The following is a 20,018-nucleotide window of genomic DNA, read 5'->3' on the forward strand; positions in this document are numbered from 1 at the left end:
TCTGAAATGTCATGTTCCACCTGCTGATACTTCTATGCAATAAGATGGAGGGAAATTGTTTTAATATGATTTTTTTATAGTGGCTTCTTTAATCTGTTATTGATTTTTCAATAATAGAAATATATGAAATGTGCAATTATGTATTGAACTTGAGTTCTGCAATTGTGAATGGTTTATGTTAAACTTCCAAACACTTAAATTGTAACTGATATTTTATACAGTATTATTAGAAATAAATACTTCATGAAATCTCATTCAGACCCTTAATGAAGTGGAAAAATAAGGTTATGGACAATAAGTTGCATTAAAATAAAAAATCATTGACCTGTTTGTAGGTTAAAACCATACATTTTTATTACATACACACATGATTTGAAATTATAAATCATTTCTTTATGTCTTACCTCACGGCAACATACTGTACCCTGCACCCTTAGTGAAGAGTAGAGCTGCTAGACAGACATTTACCATCTGGTATATCCAAACTGGTGCAGTTAGGTGCGCACCCCAACTCCATCTCTACAAACATGCTTAAGAGAAGGAAATTAATGCAATGTGTGAGCATTAAGCATTGAGTAATTATTGAAGCTTACGATACTTTACGATACTGACCTTTATGACTTAAATCACAGGATATTATGCAGATATTACATACAGTATATATACAAATGTACTAAAATCAGGACCATTTCCACCAACTTAATTTAAAAAAACAGTTTACATGCCAACCAAAAAAACGAAAAAGTATTCCAAAAGTATCACCATCTTTAACTCTAAATTTTATGTTAGATTGAAAAATAAAGTCTTTACTGTACACCACCATGTATATTTCCAAATCATTGCCAATTCAAATTTTGCTCCATTTATACGGTATGCCCCTGTGCCTTTATTAATAATGTAGCACTTTCTAGCAATCAGAAATTATTACTTTCCATGCAGGGCCTTCATTAACATAACAAAATGTGATGTGGTAATGACCTCTACCAGTACTTTTTCCTGATTGTTCTTACTGTGAAACCTTGACAACTGCACCATGGTAGGGGTTGCATTATGGTAAAGGTGGAATTAGTTTGGGTGTAACAAATAAAACTAATCCCTATTAATTGGATGGAATATGCATCACTCTCAACATTGCGGCAAGCTTGCAGGCATCTGGAAAGATTCAGGGGTCAATGATCTTCCTACCTACTATCCCTACAAAACCAAATGTGGACCAGCATTGGGGGAATTCGGGGTCACAGTCATCTAAAGATAAGACCCAGACATCTCTAAGTCTAGATTACAGACTTCCACCTGTGCCAAGAGCAAGCCTTGATCTGGGATTCTGAACCATTTCTGTTCAGTGTTTTCTGGATGATGCAGACTATTTTTTGAGAAGACATGGCCATAATTCTTCAATGAATTTGGTTCACGGGCTTTAACTGGCATTCTGTCTGGTTTCCCATGATAAAGCTGGAAAGGACCGACTGATAAGAATCTAAACTTAAAGGAACATCTTACTCAAGTTCTTAAATCCTAGGGCTTACTTGTCAGATATTGTAAGGAATTTCAAGTTTTAAAACCCAGTCTACAACACTGTTAATCAACTTAACTCACCACCCTTAATTGAAATTGTGATCTTATACACTTAACTATTGGCTTTGATCAGCTCAGGTTGATTTTACTGAGCTTTGAAATTTTGACTAAAAAAATGTGGAACAAGGATTTCACTAAAGATCATCAGAAGTTTCTTCTCGAGACGATAAAGATGGATGAAAACTTTTGAGGCTCACAGAGGAAAATAATTATGGAAATAGCATTGTCTTAAGATATGTAAGCATTCTGGGATTCCTGTACATAAAAGATGGTATATAAACAGTGCTGGGATTTTTCATATCTGTGCAAGAGATTACTGTTTATCGTAAAGATGTTGGGAAGGAACTCATTTTAAAAACCCTGATAAGGTTCTGTGACCTATGTAGTCCAGTAGTTATCAATCCTGTTACCAGAGTATCATTGTGTCTGCTAGCCTTTGTTCCTACTGAGCCCATGATCACAATTGCTAATTTCCTGTAACTGATCCACTTGCTTAGACTTTTACTGCACTTGGTCTTTGGTATTTTGGTTTCAAAAATACCCTATAATGCATCGTGTCCCAACATCTTCAGGTCTCTCCCTTATTTCTGACTGAATATCTCAACATTTGATCACCTGATGATAGACTAAAATCAAGTATGGAACCAGACATGGGTGAGAATTACATTGTATCGGACACCTTCTAAAGCCAGTGTTTTCCTTTCCATCAAGTCCATCCATTTTCTACCACTTTATACAATTCAGGATTGTGGGGGAGCTGGAGCCTATCTTTGCAAGCAACAAGGCACACCCTGAATGGGATGCCAGTCCATAGAAGGGCACACAGACAAACACACACAGTCACATTAGGGCCAATTTTCTCTGAACCCAATTAACTTACCAGTATGTTATTGGACTGTAGGAGGAAACCAGAGCAACCAGAGGAAATCCACTTTAACATATAGAGAAAATACAAACTCCACACAGATAATACCCCAGGAACAGAACCAGGGCCCCAACTCTGCAAGGTAACAATGCTAACCACCGTGCAACTTAAATCCGTTTGGTTATATTTCAGATAGCAAATGTAAATTAGGGTAGTCCTCAAATTGAATCAAAAACTAGTCTGCGATTAATAATGCAACTGTAGCAAAAAAGCAGCACTGATCCAGGACCTGAATTGAAAGGGAATTATTTTAGGTAAATCTTGAAACCAAGGTCTCAGTGCAGAAAACGCCTATAAATGCAAGCAGATCAATTACCACTTCTGATTAAGGGCAAAAACAAAATCAGCAGACACAGGGGTATGTGAGGACAATGACCAAGAATCACTGGTGTAGTGTGTGTATAGTTACTATACAAATGGCACTTAAAAGCAATATTTCCTGCTGTTTATTAATTTTAAAAAGTAATGCCTTAAACAAGTAACTTGCAACTGTGGTTGAGTATTTAATATAAATTAGGAATACTCAAACACAGGACCCTCCTATCAATTGCAGTGCAGCACTTTGGTAAATCCACCTTCTTAGCTACTTAAATATAATATAAATTTCAGAAAATATCTGAATTTCCCTACTTTGGAAAACAGTGACATTTACAGTAAGGCACCTGTAGGTATTTATGCGAAAGGTATTTTTCCAGGTGGCTCTTAATTATCTAAATTGAACAATTAATGGCTTAATTGAAGCAGCTTGACAACTTTTCTAAGTTATTAATGTGTAATGATTTTTTTTAATCCTATAAAACCTACTGGATAATGACCTTCCATGACTGGAGTAAGGCATCCTGAGTAATATAGGCAAAGGTAAATAGTTAACATAAGGTATTGAACAACATATAATTATTTTCACATGTTCATGAAGAATTAACAGTGAGGAGATATGTGTAACATCTGTCAGTTAAGCATGCTACAGGAAGTGTGTGAATTCAACTATAACAGACCATCTTACTTGAATAAGCAGATATTAGCAGATAACCAACTAACTTGAAGAAGTAACAATATAATACCAGTCAGTATATTTTTAGTTCTTAGTTAATAGTTCTTGTCTGATTCTGTTAATTTTCAATAACAGAGATCTTACAGAGAACAGATGTTATTTTTCATCTTATCACAGTAGATACCAACAATTGTTAATATTAAAACCCTTATTTGCAAGAAGGTGAAATTCCACCCTTACACATGGATTAATACATGTACAGTATGTATTAAGATTCTCATACAAGGCTTCATTGCCTAAGCTACCATTTTAAAATGAAAATTACTATACAAGATTGTATCTGGAGATTCTGCCTAGTACTATATTGGCTTTAACTGCTTTGCTACTCCAAGTGAACACCAGAACTAAAGCCAAGTACTCAACTTAAAACTAATTTGGTTTATTGCAAGTTTGATTTACTTAGGGGAAACTATATACACATCTTGTTCTGATATGCTTAAAATATAAATTCTCTTTCATTACCAATTTGCATTGTCATCCATATCCTGCATTACAGCTAGATTAAACAAAAAACAAAATTGGCATGGTGCAGGGACATGTTGTGGCAACAAAGTGTCCTGACATTTGTAATGCAATTTTAAATGTGAACATATTTATTCTCAAACTCCTTTTGTTGAAAGTAGGAATTCTTTGACATTTAATGACATTTCAGACTAGAATAGGTATAATAAAACCTTGATCAGGGAAAAAAAGGTCTTCAAGGTACATATTGTGTCCTTATTCAGCTAGGATGGATTTGCCACTGTTTAATAAATCCTGGTAGGTTATTAATGTTTACTTTAGTTTCTAGTCATCACAAAAACTTCAAAGGTCCTTCTTTAATCACAGTTTCAACTGCTATTTTGGTTGGCTAAGCAAAATAATCTTCCTGCATATGCTGAACTTTTTGGCATGTCATTCAGGCAGTGACATGGTTTTAATTTTAAATTAAATCAATTAACGATATTGAAAAACTCTCTATTTCTGAAGGTGCCATTTAAAAGTTATAAAAGACAGCAACATTTCAGCATACCTGTATCCGAGAATACAGATGGTTCACTTCCACTTTTTTCAACTTTAGACTCCAATGTAATGTAAGTTCATGACCACAATTTCAGAAGGGTTTATCTTATGACTTCAAGAAACATTCTGTATTGCATTAGGGTTTATCCTGTTATATGTACACATTACACATCAATAACTGAAAAAAAAAGATCTCAAGTAAACCTCTATACCAGGGGTGTTCTAACCCAGTCCTGGAGGGCAAGTGTGTTAACAGGCTTTCATTCCAATAAATCTTTTAACAAACCAAATCAGTTTGTCAGCTTAACTGGACTAATTTATCAGTTTCTCCCAGTTCAGATGCTGCTGTTTTAAATACATCTAGAACACCTACAGACACACTGGCATTCCTGGATAAGACTGGGCACCCTTGCTCAACAATCACCTTTACCTTACACAAGAAAAAAAAATATTTTCTCTCCAACAAAATGGTTTATTATTGAAGCAACATTGTCAACACTGTATTGAGGATATAAAATATTCTGACTACCTACCCTTTGGAATCCTTTTTTCTGAACACCAATCACTTACTAAGCATTCAAATGATATATTTCAGAACATTCCAGTATTTTTAGTACTCTTCAAAAGAAAAGACTGAAGAAAATGTTTACCTTTAGTTTTGGTACAAGTGCCTGAAATGTGATTTAATGTGTAGTACAATATATATCACCAATACCTCCTTTTTCTGTATTCTGTGTGCTGTGTCATGTTAATGAAAAATTTCAATTAATAAAAAACATTTAGGAATATTTTTAAATCAGAAAGAGGACTCAAAATGCAGTATCACTGTTATAAAGTAAAAACATTCATTTGTGTATGAAAATAATTCGCTCCCTTGCACACTTCCTGGAAAACCCCTTCAAGAATATATTTCAAAAGCTGTTTTAGATATTATGTTTTAAAATTACAAATGACAGTCTAAGGAAAAAAATGAACATGAGATCACACGGAGCACACAAAGCAGGACATCCAGCAGGTACGACCTTGAAATAAGAAATATGATATACTAATCTTTTAATCAGCCACAAAATAAGAAAAAACCCTTAAGGATCAATCATAATTTGGTTAACAATAAATGTTATTTTAGATATATATACTTTTATTTACCTAGTGATTTACAAGGTTCTGATTGCAAGAGAAAACAATAGATACCCAACATACAGATTGAGGAAGGAAAAATAGACTGTAATCTGTATAACATAGTTCTTCCATGCCTTAGCCTGTCCCCAAAATAATTTTATATAACAAAAACATCTAAAGAGAACAAAGGATGTTTTTTTTAAATTACAGTATATACCGGCATTTATTATACAACTTATTTGCAAGGTGAAATTCTACAACAGATTAAGTCCGTCTTCCCTCCGTGAGGGATATGTATTAAATTCTCCTACAAGAAGGCATCCTATTTCCTAAGCCACCATTTTTATTTGAAAAATTAATATACGAGATTGTATCTGGAATTTCTACCTAGTGTCATTCTGGTAAAACAGTCAAGTTGACGTAGTGCTATGAGCAGAATTAACTTAGAAAAAGAAACAACAAAAAGAAATAATACAAGCACATTTGAAAATGTAACTAAATAAGGTAAGCATTAGAGAGTTATTTTCAATCCTGAAGAGGTAGCCTGCAAGGATGCATTACTGCTGGGGGTAATAAGGCTGCTGGGGTTGCTGTGGGTAGGGATAGGGATGTTGCTGGGGTGGTTGGGCACCAGGGAAACTGCCTTGTCCTGGGCCCTGGTACATGTATGGTATGTTATACTGCCCAAAAGCATACGGATTGTAGGCCATGGGCATCTGCATGTACCTGTAAAAGAAATTTAGATGTTAAGACCTGATTTTTTACAAGAAACATAGAGTAATGATACAAAACTGGTAAAAAAAAAAAGTCAGAGTAAGAATTTTAAGTTTTGAATCTGTGTGTACTGTACCTGGTCCCTACTGGAATAAAATGCCTGAAATGTTCGGTTATTCAAAAAATGTTAGTTTTTTTTAGCAACCATAGGCTCTTTTTAGACTTCTGCAGATTTAAAACCTCTACATACTACAGGAAGAACTCTATATAAAAAATTTTGTAAAGACTCTGTAGCATCAATACTGCTTAGAAATATGTTCTGTGCAACTACTGCACATTATGATTTGCAAGAAATAAAAACTTACCCCTGGTATCCAGGGTATGTTGGGTACGGAGGACCCTGAGCCTGTGATGGGGCACCAGGAGGCACCATGGAGAGAGTGGTACTGACAGATGGTGCATCAGTGCTGGCCACCACAGTAGTTGGAAGAGGTGTGCTAGTGCTGGTGGCTGCACTGCATATTACAGGAGGAGGTGGGCGCGCTGGGGGCTGGGGTTTGCTTTGCTGCAGAAGAAAGATGAGTATTTCAATTAATGTGATTATTTTTAACCTTATATACTCTTAAATGAAAAGGGTATATATACAGATAATGTCTGTGAGAGGCAAACTGTTCTTTCCAGATAGAGTTTTATACTAACATTATAGACCACATTACTGATTAAATTCAAATACAAAATTAAAAAAACTTCAGGTTCTGTGATAGGCCTAGTTACTGAAGTAACATCAGCTTGACACACATAGGTTGCACATTGCGCATTTGAGTCTTTTGAAACTTTCAATACTCTTCAAGTGACCACTACGCAAATGAAAAAACGAACAATGCACCAGCACATTACATTTTTTAGACAAAACACATTAGGCAAATGTGATGCTTAGTACCCCGCAGAACTTTAAAAGACCCTTATGTCACACGAATAAAAAATTGTTTTTAAACAAGGTACAGGTTCTACAGATGAGAGTGTCCAAACCTAATGACAATTAAAATACTCAATTAAAATATTTTGCTGTCACAGAATTGTTGGGCTGATTCTTGATATGCAGCCCAGGCAGGGCACTTACAAACACAGTTCTCGGTGCTGGAGTGGGTGCTCCAGGAGGACCAGAGGCAGTAACAGTAGGAGTGCTGGGGTTGCACTGGTATGCAGGCACAGTAGGGAAAGAGGGAGCACTGGGCTCTCGAGCAATACTCTGCTGTAACTCCCTGCAAGCAACAACCAACACTTACAAAAGACTTTAAAACACATGAAGCAGTTATCTCTTTAATTGAATACATATATAAAATATCTGAACAGTTATAGTTTTGCCATTTCTTCCATACAAGATAAATAGTACAACTGTAAATAAAGAAAATTCAGTATCCCAATTATTCTTGTGTATCCTGAAGGGAATATATTTCTACACGTCTTATTTTCTGTTTGGTAAAAGCACTTCAAATATATTTCCTGTAATTAACTGAGCCCTTAAAGAATTAACTGAAGGCTTTAGAAAAACACTATTTTTTCAACTAAATGTCTTATATTCCCAACCTAAAAACAAAAAATTCAGAAAAAAGTATTTGTTTTCAGGGTTGCAGTGTATACTTATGGATGTAAAAGTATTACAGACTGAGAGTATATCACAAAAATAAAAAATATTTTAAATGTAAAAAAAGTTTGCAGAATTCCAAAACACGTTTACATTGTGGAACAGGAGAACTTACTTGAGAAGTTCATCTCGCTCAGTTTTGCGTGCAAAAACAATGTCACTGCACTTGTTTTGGAACTTCAGGAGGATTTCAGTCAGATCATTATAAAACTAAAAGAAAACATCAATTAGAATCAAACATGATAAAATCCCTCTAAAATATTTTGATACTTTACAATTATGAATTTCACAATTTGAAACAAGTGTTTTACAGAAACTAAAGGGAAATAATGCAAGGTGACCAAACTGTTCAAAGTCTTTCTTGGAATTCTAATCTACAAAAACAAATCTTTCTACTTTTGACATATGATTCCTCTACGAAAGAATAATTATTAAAATAAGTCAAAGATTCTAATGCAAAACTAAATGCCTTTAACATTCATTAGACACTCTAGAATGTCTAAATGTTTGCAATGACTCATTACCATTTAAAGCCAGTCATTATGTCTGGTTAACTCTGTTGAGAGTTGTTAAGAAAACAACAATGATAGAAAAAAACTAAAGAAGAATGTGGACAAATCATATTCCATCAAAATTAACCAGGGCAGCTACAGCGTCATTAGTTCCACCTGACAAGCTGAAATTCCCAACCTTGGTGCCTTCTTTCAGATTGTTGGAGATCTCAACATAGCTGTCATGAGCAGAGGCCAGTTTCTTCAGCACTTCCTCTCTTTCCTTGGCATCTGTGTTTGACTGCTTCATTGCAGAAAACTCCTGGTGAGATGTCTATCAAAGACAATCAAAGACAAATTAATTCTCTTTGGAATGTTCAACAGATTTTATTGACAAACTGATAATAAGCTTAATGGCACAAGAGAAAAATTACTATACAAAAGCAGCTAAACATCATCCTGGAGTTTTATCCATAAAGCTGGGACAACAAGCACACATTTTTTCTGGTAAGGCTATAGTGAAATGTTAGCTTCAATCGAGCAGTTCTGTGTTTTACAGCTTCTGCACAATGAATTGATATCCTGTAGCCAAACAACATTTTCCATTTCTGTTTATTTATGCAATATAACAGAAAATCCTAAGGATTCAATCAACTGGGAAGTCCAAAAGCCATCCAAGTTCTTAGCTCAAAGTATACTAGCTCAGCAAAAGTAACAATATACAACACTCCCAGCACTATTTTTTTAAGATGATTACTGACCTGTATATTTCCTAGAATCTCCTCTTGGGTCTTCAAACTCTGCTGCACCTTCTGGGTGTATCCACCATAGATGTTATCAAGCTCTGTTACAGAGATAGCCTCCTCGTTAAGGGCACCATCCTGAGCCAGTGCAGTCAGAAACTTACTGGTCATGTCAAACTGGACTGACTTGACGTCATTCTCCAACTGCTCCCTCTCCCTTTTCACCTCATCAAGTTTGCTCAATTGAGACCGGAGTACTCCTACAACCTGAAATCAACATAGTTCCTACATTAAAAGAAGAATATTAGGACATAGAATTTTTATTAGCATGTCACTTACTGGTGTTACGTTTAAATAACAATGAGACCAGATGACATGGAATGCAAATCTTTTTGCTAGGATTTACGCAATTTCCAAGTAAGCCAGATGAAGTTTTCCAGGGCCAAAATTTCTCCTTAAAATAAAATCTACTATAGTGAACTTGGGAATCTAGACAATTTTCAAAAACATCCTATGTATGTGGGTTTGCACAGAAAAGCTAAAGTACTGAATTCCCCCCAAAATAATTTTATCATATAAACTCAAAACAATAGGAATTAAGTAATGTTCTTTAGGTTATATCGCCTTAACATTTCTGTAAATGCAAGCTCTGCAGATCTCAGGTTCTTGAACGCTAATTTTTAAGCTGATTTTAAATTCTATTAATTACAAATATAGAGGAAAAGGACTGAGCTGTTAATTTGATTATTCCTTTTAAGAATTCTTTCAAGAGTTTGGGTTGAATGAAAACAAATACACACTGTCCCTTGAGGTCAGTGTTATTTTGAAGAAAGTGTTCAATTTAACAAATCTCAACTTCTCAGTAGTAAAGTGATGTTATTTATGAGTTTAGTTTGACCTACCAGCCTTCTGTGCTTTCCTGTGTTGTTGCTATAGCATTTAAGCTGTATCGTGTTGCAGAAAGCCCTTTGATTAGGATGGTACTATTATAAGTGCTTACCAGCATACATATTTCTCTCCATGGAACTGACACCAGGACAGACACTGTTAGAACCTGACAAGAGCTCAGGTTATTTAGCAGCTTAAAGTTCGATAAGACCTTTTAGCCATCTGCACATTTTCTCCAGTTAGGTGCCTGCTTTTTTTTTTATCATATCAGCTCACCTCGCTGCCCTGCAGGGTTTTTGCTGGATTGGCAGAGGGAATTGCAGCATTGAGTTCAGGCTCGGGCTTGCAGAGAAGGGCAATCATATCACAGTGGGTGTGATAACGTTCTCTGACCACTTTGTCTGCCTGCACAGCTTTATCCAAAACATTGCGGAAATTTGATCCCTCTATGAATGAAGAAGAGATAGAAAAAACATGGTTGTTACAGCATACTATGAAGCAGACATACAAAAAGTACCAACTATAAAGGACATGACTAAAACCTGCCCACTCTCTTCCTAAATAAGCATACCACACAAAAAAGTGATAGCACAAAGACAGAAATAAGGTACAGATGCAGCCATTCAAAATGCGCGGTACAAACCCGCGGAACGGTAAACTACCCACAAGCCACCGCAGGGCACCGCAGTAAGTGATTGGCTGGCCAAAATGACCGACAGAGGCACTCGTGGTGCATTGGTTGGTAGTGAAAAGATTTAATTATTTAATGTCTTTACTGTGCACATTTTAATCCGCTTAGTTTTGAATATTTATATGGAATTTTACCACTAAAGTGAAATTTTAGTAGCCGAGCATAAAAAGAAGGGGAGCATAACGCATCTGAAGGTCATAAACGATATTAATTTAGGAACATAAACATGTATGTACTGTATGTACGTAAACTGTACTGTGTATGGCTGGTCTTGGTAGTTTAGAGAAAAAATACACACCAGTCTTCCATTTCTCCCTAAACATTTTAAGCATAAAAGTTTTATGAAACGGTACCCAAATATACGATTGCTGTATAGAATGAATTTTAATTTTAAAAAATCATTTAACACGAAAATTAAGCTGTTTACATCTTGCTGCCCAACGCAGAAACACAGCCACTAACTAGCAAAGAGAGGACATTAGCTAGCCAATATGATTAAGAAATAAATGATTATTTTGTTTATTTCTTTTGCACATTTATTTGAACATTTCCATTGATTGTACAAGCACTTGGAAACTGTCCAATCCCTAGTTCATCAGGCATTTTCTTTTACGCTGCGGGCATTCTCCCGGTCTGGCGCCAGTCTGTGTCTTCTAGGATATAATGCCAGCGAACTCTTGTTTTTATGTCCACTATAACAGACAATCTCCTTTGCTTTTAACCAAGCTTTTAATAATTTCCTAAAATGAAAATGATTTACTTTATTTCCCTCACGGGATCAATAAAAGTATCTATCATCAATCTAAACTATGGGACAGAATTCTGGGGTCTCCCCATACCAGAGATTATGGTAGGGCTTCAGAACGGTGATTGGCTGACACCATCTGACACCCCTCTGATTGGAGAAAAAAAGACATGCTGGTTTGCTATACATACTGTACCAGGAAGAGGATTTCTTTCTATTCGAAACGTGTATTTTAAAAGTTTAAGAAGTAAAAACCTTACAGCGTATACAGATTTCTAAACTGATCAGGATCGTTATCTTTGTCTTATGCATAATAATGTTCACAGCTCTGTCCAGAAAATTAATAATAAACTTTATTTTATATAGTGTTTTAAACGAATAAGTAATTAGATTGCTCATAAACCTAATCACTTATTCCACATAAACACAGCGTAATTGCTCTCTGAAAATGCTTTTTTTTTATTTAGGCTCAGATTTCAACTATAGATCGTATTATTTAAACTTTCTTGGAAAAATGTATTTTGTGTAAACCATGTTTGCTATTAATTCATTTAGGGCTAGAATATGTTCATTGTCTTCCAATGAAAGAAGGGTTCCTTTCACCGTAGTCGAGTTGACATTAGAAGCTTGCCACGCCCGGACTGTTACACCAACGCATTAGCATGTAAAAGCGATTTCATTCAGGAGCCTAGCTTTCTGAACTAGTAAGTACTGTACTTACTGGGTTTTTGAACGGGGGAGGTGTCTTTCGCTGGAAATCTCGCCCCCTTCTACTTTGAAAATACCTGTGAAACAGGTTTAATTCGTCACAGCCAGCACTCCCGCAGAGAGGGGGGTTGTATTTGCAGTGCATCGGTAATACAGTAGATGGGAAAGCCAGAGCCGACTGCTACGCTGCCACGTGTTATGCTCTTCGTTAATGTCTAAGCCGGAACACATCTCATTTTGTATTTCTTTTTTAAAAAAATCGTTTGCCCAGCCTAACAGTATTGCTGTTATTGTTTTTAACCTGTAAAGCGCTTTAATATACAATAAAGTTCATTATTATTACTATTGTTAATTTGCTGGACAGGGAGGTGAACATTATTACACAGAAGACAAAGACAGCGATTTACGTTGCATTGTGCATTGTGCTGCTGTAATACAGTTTTAAATAATTAAAAGTCTAAACAGTATCAGCTTTATTTATGGGTTTTAAATAAAGGCGATTTAAACGTGATTTAAATCAATATAAATGTTTATATTGTAACGCATAGGTGACTATTCATCGTTATTAAAATGACTTAAATTCGATCATGTTGTGATATTTAGAAATATACATTTGTTTGGTGCGAGTGAAGTTTTATTTAAGCTCTGAGCCATACTGATTCTTATGGAAGCCAGTTTCCACCAGGGAGTAAAAAAAAACATTATGGTATTCTCTCCGATGCAGTGCAGTTAAAAACATATCTCTGATGCTGTTCCTAAATGAATATCGTTTATGACCATCAGACGCTTTATGCTCCTTTTCTTTTTTCCAGTGGATTGAACAGGGAGAGGCATTTCATGATGTACTTTTCACTGATGAAACAACAGTGGCTCTGGAACAGTTTTCAACCATGTCGTTTTATAAAAAGGGGAGATATGTAGGCGTTACTGAAGCTAAAAGTTAAGCCTTTGTCACTAATGTAACCACTAAATAAAGACATACAGAAATCCCTACGTTACAGACTGTTTATGGCTGGTATTGGTAGTTCAAAGAAAAAATACACACCAGTATTCCACTTTCTCCCTAAACATTTTAAGCATCAGAGTCTTACATGTGGTTATTTCGGAAACGTTTGTACGTGCTCCTTCTGACCATGTTACTGTTTACTGTTACTGACCATATTAAGTTTAAGTGCCTGTGGGCACTTTTCCTGTCCGTGGAGGGTGGACTGTCTTTCATTAGAAGGTTAGTCTGTTCTACTCTGAGAATGTAGAGGGGGTGGAAAGTGCCCGCGGTCATTTAATTAGTATTAAAATTCGCACTGATTCCCTTGCGAAGATACGGACATAGGAATATTCGTGCGTGGTCAAAAAAATGGCATAAAAACGACAAAGTGAAGGCTGTGAAAACATTCACAATGTACTTTATACACAAAGCAAGTGTTCTCACAACTCTAGGAGGTTTCGTGAAAATGCTACAGGTGTGCCAAAATCATTTTTTTTTTAATTCAAGTTGACTTTACCGCGGTTTTCATTTTCAGATTGTGAATCAAAAAGTAATTTAATTAAACACGCGATTGCGATTTTAATCAATTACTGTATTGATTGAAACACACATTCTGTACAGATACAGTACAGTCACATTCTCCTGTCATCCAGTGGTGTAAAACGAATTAGCAGGTGACTGAGATAATGCACCGCCCACTGAATGGAATGTTCTCATTTGTTCTAAATTGTAAAAAGAGGTGATAATTCTTAATAATTCTGTCGCATTAATTAACCTCTTCAGTTTATTCCGCCAGACAGTACATGAATATAATTATATCGTTATTAATTTGTTTAGATACGCAATTCCATATTATATTCCCTGTTAATCAAATTCTAAAAGTATGCATTTGTTAGATAACAAGCGAATTCACAGAAAAGGTTAAAAGACTATCACTTCTCACAACGTATATAATCCTAATATAAGTCTAAACAGTATCAGTTTTATTTACGGGTTGCAATTTTTAAAAAGTCCAAAACCGCACTCAAAATGCAATTTAGAGCTTTCTGGCAAGAGGAGACACCCAAATTAATAATGTAACATGCCACTGTTTGTGCATGAACAAGGTTATACTGCTATTTAGATGCCTTAGATCTGCCTGTCTTAGATACGCGATGCCTGTCTGTCCTGGCTGCTCTCTCTCTCGCGCTCGCTCTCTCTTTAGATACGCGATTCCATATTATATTCCCTTTCAATTAAATTCTAAAAGTATGCTTGTTGACTCCGGTCTCACGTTAGTTAAAGACTTCGATGCTTAAAATGTTTAGGGAGAAATGGAATACTGGTGTGTATGTTTTCTTTAAAGTACCGAGACCAGCCATATACTGTATGTTTAAGTTCCAAAATTAATATCGTTTATGGCCTTCACACGCGTTACAGTATGCTCCTATTCTTTTTATGCTCAGGTACTAAGATTTCCCTTCAGTGGTAAAATTCCATATAAATATTCAATACTTAAACGGGCACAGTTAAGATATTAAATATACATATACATACTGTATACAGTACAGTTTGCATACGGTAATATGTTTATGTTCCTAAATCAATCTCTTTTATGAGCACGTGAAAGGCATGGTGAATTGATTCTCAAAAATTACTGTACTTTGCATGATTGGAAACAAATGCATGATTGCGAAATGCTGTGGTGTTACTTTTACAAAGACAGTCAATGAAAAAAAGAATGTGGACCAGGGCAATACTTTGATTTTACAGCTTCTCCAAGGTCATTCATTATTAATACTATTAGTAATATCTTCGTTAGACTTTGATGGCGACAGCTCAAACATGAGAGGTTGAGCTTTATTAGCTCCACCTTGCGGAAATTCCGGATACTATTATTTTACTTGCGGTATTATAGGAGAATTTACGGTAACTCACGGCAGAGTGCGTAAAGCGCACCGCAAAATAATGCAGTATCGCCCGCTCGTTTTGAATGGCTGCATCTGTATGGCAAAATAAGTGACCAATAGTTTGAACTTATAAACAAAGAAAAGGTAGAACTTTGAATACTAAAGATAATGTTTTTATATAAATATACTGACATATAATTTATATTTTATTAATACAAATAACATAATATCTTCATATTTTGTTTGACAATTGTTTTATCCACTTCTCTCTGTGATGAGGCAAGTATATTTTAAAAATATAGAAGAAACCAATGTATTTGATTCTGAGCAAGCACATACACACCTGTTCTCAGGGGCTTGTAGAGGTCATTAGAAGGGGTCCTCTGCCAGCGCTGACTGAATTTTGTTCTGAGTTCGGTATCTGTTGCCTCTTCTTCATCCAATATTTTCAGTGACTATAAAAATATACACATCGCTTATTGTTGATGTTCTTTTATTGAAATGTCTTACAGCAACATAATACTTTCACATAATATTTAAGAATAAAAAATAATTCTTAAGAAGATTTAAGCTTGGAGGCTTCTGAACCTCCAATGCAAAAAAAAAAGATTTTCAAACATTAAAAAATAAATGGTGCATACCATGATGAAAGTCTTGGTGTTAACTGAAACATCATAAATGGCTTCAGTGTGGAACAAAACAATCACATCGGTCTAAGTAAGGAGAGCACTACTGTTCGGCTCTACCTAATTTGATGCTCATTGTTAGTATGGTAATATTTCTTTACTTCATCCATTGTTGCATACTGTGTGGCCAACTAATCTCCCCAGTGTAATGTTGTCGACTGTTAGTTTGTCTATTAACTATTAACACAGTTCAAGTTGGATTTTTCTTGTTTCTTTCTCTATTCCCATTACTTTGCTATGGAAAGCATCTCTCAAGTCTGACCTTCTACAAAAGGCGAGTATGAATGCTTTCTCTTAATTTTTCCCCTACTTCAGGCATTCTCCACTCCTGTACTGTTTAGCTGTCTAAAAGGACATTTACTGTTTTCACCTAGTGAGTCTACTGGTCTATGATTTTCTTTCACTTTTCCTTTGCTCTATTAGCTTCTGATTTTAATAAGGCACTCATTGTCAGCATTTCTATATGCCCTTTTGCCTCATGTAAATGTCATTGTTTTGTATAACTACAGAACTCAGCTGGCTATCCCTCTTGCCATGCTGCTTTGTCACTATTTAAATCAATTAATGTGTACATTTACTTTTCCAACAACATGTTTGTAAAATTTAACAACTTTAATCTGTGGTATCTATCTTTTTATTGTTTAATCTTCATATTTAATCTTTATTATTTTTATTAAAGTAAAAGGTTAAATCCATCTTTTCACTAGATCCTTAACACCTCAAAAATATTCATATCTCCTTATTTTCATTACTTCTCTTACTACCTGGTACTACTAGAAAAGCTGCATAATCCTCTCATTCTCTCTCCACAGATTTTTCTTTACCATACTACTTAACTGTTCAAGCAAAAACAGCTCCAGAAATTATTTCTTAAAGTGGGATGTTAGAAAGTACAGGGATAAATTAAAGTAAATGGAGGATATAAATATGCTTCTGAAGTGTAAAAAAGGGAAGTGACCTCATCCAAGATCTCTCTGTTCCTCTGCAGCAGCTCAGGAAGGTCCTTGATGAGTCTGTCAATGCTCTGCAGTCCTCCCTGCTGGATGATGGCTCTGGACTTTTCCAGGATAGACTGTGGAACACTGTCTCCAGACAGGTCCTCTAGAGCAGCTGGCAGGTTCAATGAGGCCAGCACACTACAAGGAGAGACATTCCATTACAGCTGGGTCTGACCTACATACACTATATACACTCTATGACCTACATGCACTCTGTGGTGCATAACAACCTTCTCAATGTAGTCTTCACTGACTGATTTTCTAATTGCCTTTCTGTCACACACCATTAACCATTTCTGTTTAAGATAGTATCGTAATAAGAAAATATATGTACTGGTCAGCTTTCTAGAATGGTCATATATAGCCACAATGCAAGCAGCGAGTCATGTGGAAGTGTATCTTGTATGGTTTGTTTCACTATATAAAAGAGCACTGTAAATGTCGTCTTTGAAGTCTTGTGTCCAAACGCAAGACTTCCATATGCCTATGAAATAAAGACGACTTTCAACAAAAACTCTCAGCCGATGACCTTTTTTTGGTACAACAATTTTGGCACTGTGAGCAGGGTACTCTCAGTGACAGAACTCTGACGGAGCAGTGAAGGGGAAAAGCAAGGCGCTGCTACTTTGAAGAGATTAGGACTCCTCTTTATAAAAGTCCCTTCTCCACGGCTTCGAATGGAATTTCCTGAACTGCAGTGAGTACAAAGAATGTAAAGAGCTGAGGTGTGTGTGTGTGTACACATCTGGAAAGTCCTAGGCAAAACCTTTATTTATCGGGTCGAGATAGAGGAATTGTTTTTGATAGCATTCCGCCCATCTAGTGTGGTTAACCCAGGACTGAGGCACCTGGTGAGTCTAGATGCCAGTAAGTGCTATAGGCTGTGTTACGACCCCAAGTGTCTAGGGGTAACATGTTTACATGGCACACTCGAGTCTGTCTCTTGCAGTCAGTAGTTTTTCAACTATCATGTTTGGTCCAGAAAAACGTGCTGAAAGGGCAGAACCAGGAATGGGCAGAAGAACTAAAACTTTGTCACCAGGGTTAAATATGCGGGCAACAGCTTTCTCGTCATGACACCGCTTAATGCCTTTCTGTACTACTCCTAATGTCTCCCTTGCTAGTGAACAAGCATTATGAAGGCGCTCTCAGAATTTACTTACATATGTTAGTACATTTGTTTTAGGATTTTCTCCAATGTTTAACATTTTCTCTTTTAACACTTTTAATGGACCTCTAACAGTATGTCCAAATACAAGTTCTGCGGGACTAAAACCCATAGATTCTTGGACCGCAAATAATATCAATGGAATGCCTTCATCCCAATCTTTTCCTGTTTCATAAAAGTACTTTCCTAACATAGATTTCATTGTTTGATGAAATCTTTCAAGAGCTCCCTGACTTTCAGGATGGTAGGCACTTGACACCCAATGTGTGATATCTGAAGACTGCAATACTTTTGCAAAAAGTCTAGATAAAAAATGCGTGCCTCTTTACAAAATTGAACAACGTCAGACTTCAAACTAGGCCAAAAGAAATGTCTAAGGATTCGATCGTATGTTTTCATGATTCCCAAATAACCCGATAATTGGTGATCATGGGGGAGAGCAAGTATTTGTTTACGATAGCCTAATGGCATCACTATCTGAAATACTACATTCCAGTCCAGGTCTACTGTAGTATTGGAACACCATTTTCACATAAGCAACCTGTCTTCCATGAAATTAGCAGTTTTCTTTTCTTTAGCCTCCTCAAGTCTAATTACAGAAGAGAAACATTTAGCTAAAGAAGGATCCACTTTCTGAGCAGCTACTAACTGTTCCCGAGATAATTTCCCCTTTATTTCATTATTCAGAAAACTGAATCCTACATCTTATCTTTTTGCTGAGGACTGTTTCTTGTCCTCATGTACTAAAAAAGATTCAGACAAACCTACTAAGTCACTTAGTTTCTTTGATTGAGCACGAGTAACTACACATGCGGGAAATGCATCAGGAAATGTTTCTACTAGTTCATCACGAGCATGAGCTTCCAGTTCATCCATTATTTCTAACACTGGCTTAACCTTTCCACCAGCCAGGTCATTTCCCAGTATAAAGCTTACCCCTTTAACGGGTAGCGAAGGACGTACCCCAACTTTAACAAATCCAGTAACTAAACCACATTGTAAATGTACACAGTGTAAAGGCACTTTCATAAAACACATTTCGATGCCTTGAACTAATACATTCGAACCACAAAAAGACTGATCAGACAAGGGCAGTGCATCCGCAACAAAAAACGACTGGGCTGCTCCAGTATCTCTTAATATTTGAATTGGTTTCTGATCTTTTTGTTTACCCTCTAGCAAAACCAATCCTTCTATAATAAATGGTTCATAACTAGGGTCAGGGAGATTGTTTTCGCTAGACAAAGGAATAGCAGAACGGGAAATGGTCTTAACAAACCCAGCACTCTTAGGATGTTGCTGTTGCTGCTGCTGCTTACGTTTTAGGGCCAAACAATCTGCAATTATATGACCTCTCCTGTGACAATAGAAACATTCACACTCCTCTTTAGGAGTTGAGGAACTAGTTTTTACTGGGGAAGACTGAGACTGGGAACTGGGAGTAGACAAAGTCTTCTCAGCACGCGCAGACATGAAAACATTTTTGTGTGTGAGCACAAACTCATCTGCCAAAACAGCGGCTTGCGATAAATTAGTTATTTTTTGCTCATTCAAATACACAACAATGCGTTCGGGCAAACATTCTTAAATTGTTCTATGAGCATTAACTCACGCAATGAGTTAAAGTCACTCACTTAACTGGCTACAACCCATTTATCAAAGAGAGTGCCCTTCTCTCTAGCAAATTCAACAAATGTCTGGTCTGACACTTTACGATGATTTCGGAAGCATTGTCAATAAGCCTCAGGGACTAATTCATAAGCCCGTAAGATTGCAGTATTGTAATGCAAACTTTCTTCCAGAGAAAGTGTAGAACAAACTTCCTGAGCTTGCCCACTACTCTACACTGCAAAAGCAGTGACCAAACCTCTTTAGGCCAACGAAGTGATGTGGAAATTCGCTCGAATGCGCCAAAGTACGAATCAACTTCCGTCTCACCAAAACAGAGGAACTAAAGCAATGTGCTTACTTACATCGAAGGTGGTAGAGAGTGGA

The 20,018-nt window shown here is 36.3% G+C and overlaps 1 protein-coding gene across 2 annotated transcripts in view; it reads right to left on the bottom strand.

Annotated features, from left to right (window-relative positions):
• Nucleotides 1-328: 328 nt before the first annotated feature.
• Nucleotides 329-20,018, bottom strand: part of pdcd6ip (programmed cell death 6 interacting protein) — a 58,468-nt gene continuing 38,778 nt past the window's right edge. For both annotated transcript variants that reach the window (XM_006635700.3, XM_006635698.3), the window contains exons 10-18: nucleotides 16,816-16,993; nucleotides 15,515-15,626; nucleotides 10,430-10,599; nucleotides 9,284-9,532; nucleotides 8,722-8,856; nucleotides 8,147-8,241; nucleotides 7,507-7,648; nucleotides 6,752-6,951; nucleotides 329-6,398 (exon numbers count right to left, since the gene is read on the bottom strand). In XM_006635700.3, the coding sequence (XP_006635763.2) occupies nucleotides 6,230-6,398; nucleotides 6,752-6,951; nucleotides 7,507-7,648; nucleotides 8,147-8,241; nucleotides 8,722-8,856; nucleotides 9,284-9,532; nucleotides 10,430-10,599; nucleotides 15,515-15,626; nucleotides 16,816-16,993 (1,450 nt within the window). In that variant the 3' untranslated portion in view covers nucleotides 329-6,229. The remainder of the gene's footprint in view (nucleotides 6,399-6,751; nucleotides 6,952-7,506; nucleotides 7,649-8,146; nucleotides 8,242-8,721; nucleotides 8,857-9,283; nucleotides 9,533-10,429; nucleotides 10,600-15,514; nucleotides 15,627-16,815; nucleotides 16,994-20,018) is intronic.

The sequence above is a fragment of the Lepisosteus oculatus genome, chromosome 10, assembly GCF_040954835.1.
Source record: "Lepisosteus oculatus isolate fLepOcu1 chromosome 10, fLepOcu1.hap2, whole genome shotgun sequence".
Lineage (NCBI taxonomy): Eukaryota > Metazoa > Chordata > Actinopteri > Semionotiformes > Lepisosteidae > Lepisosteus > Lepisosteus oculatus.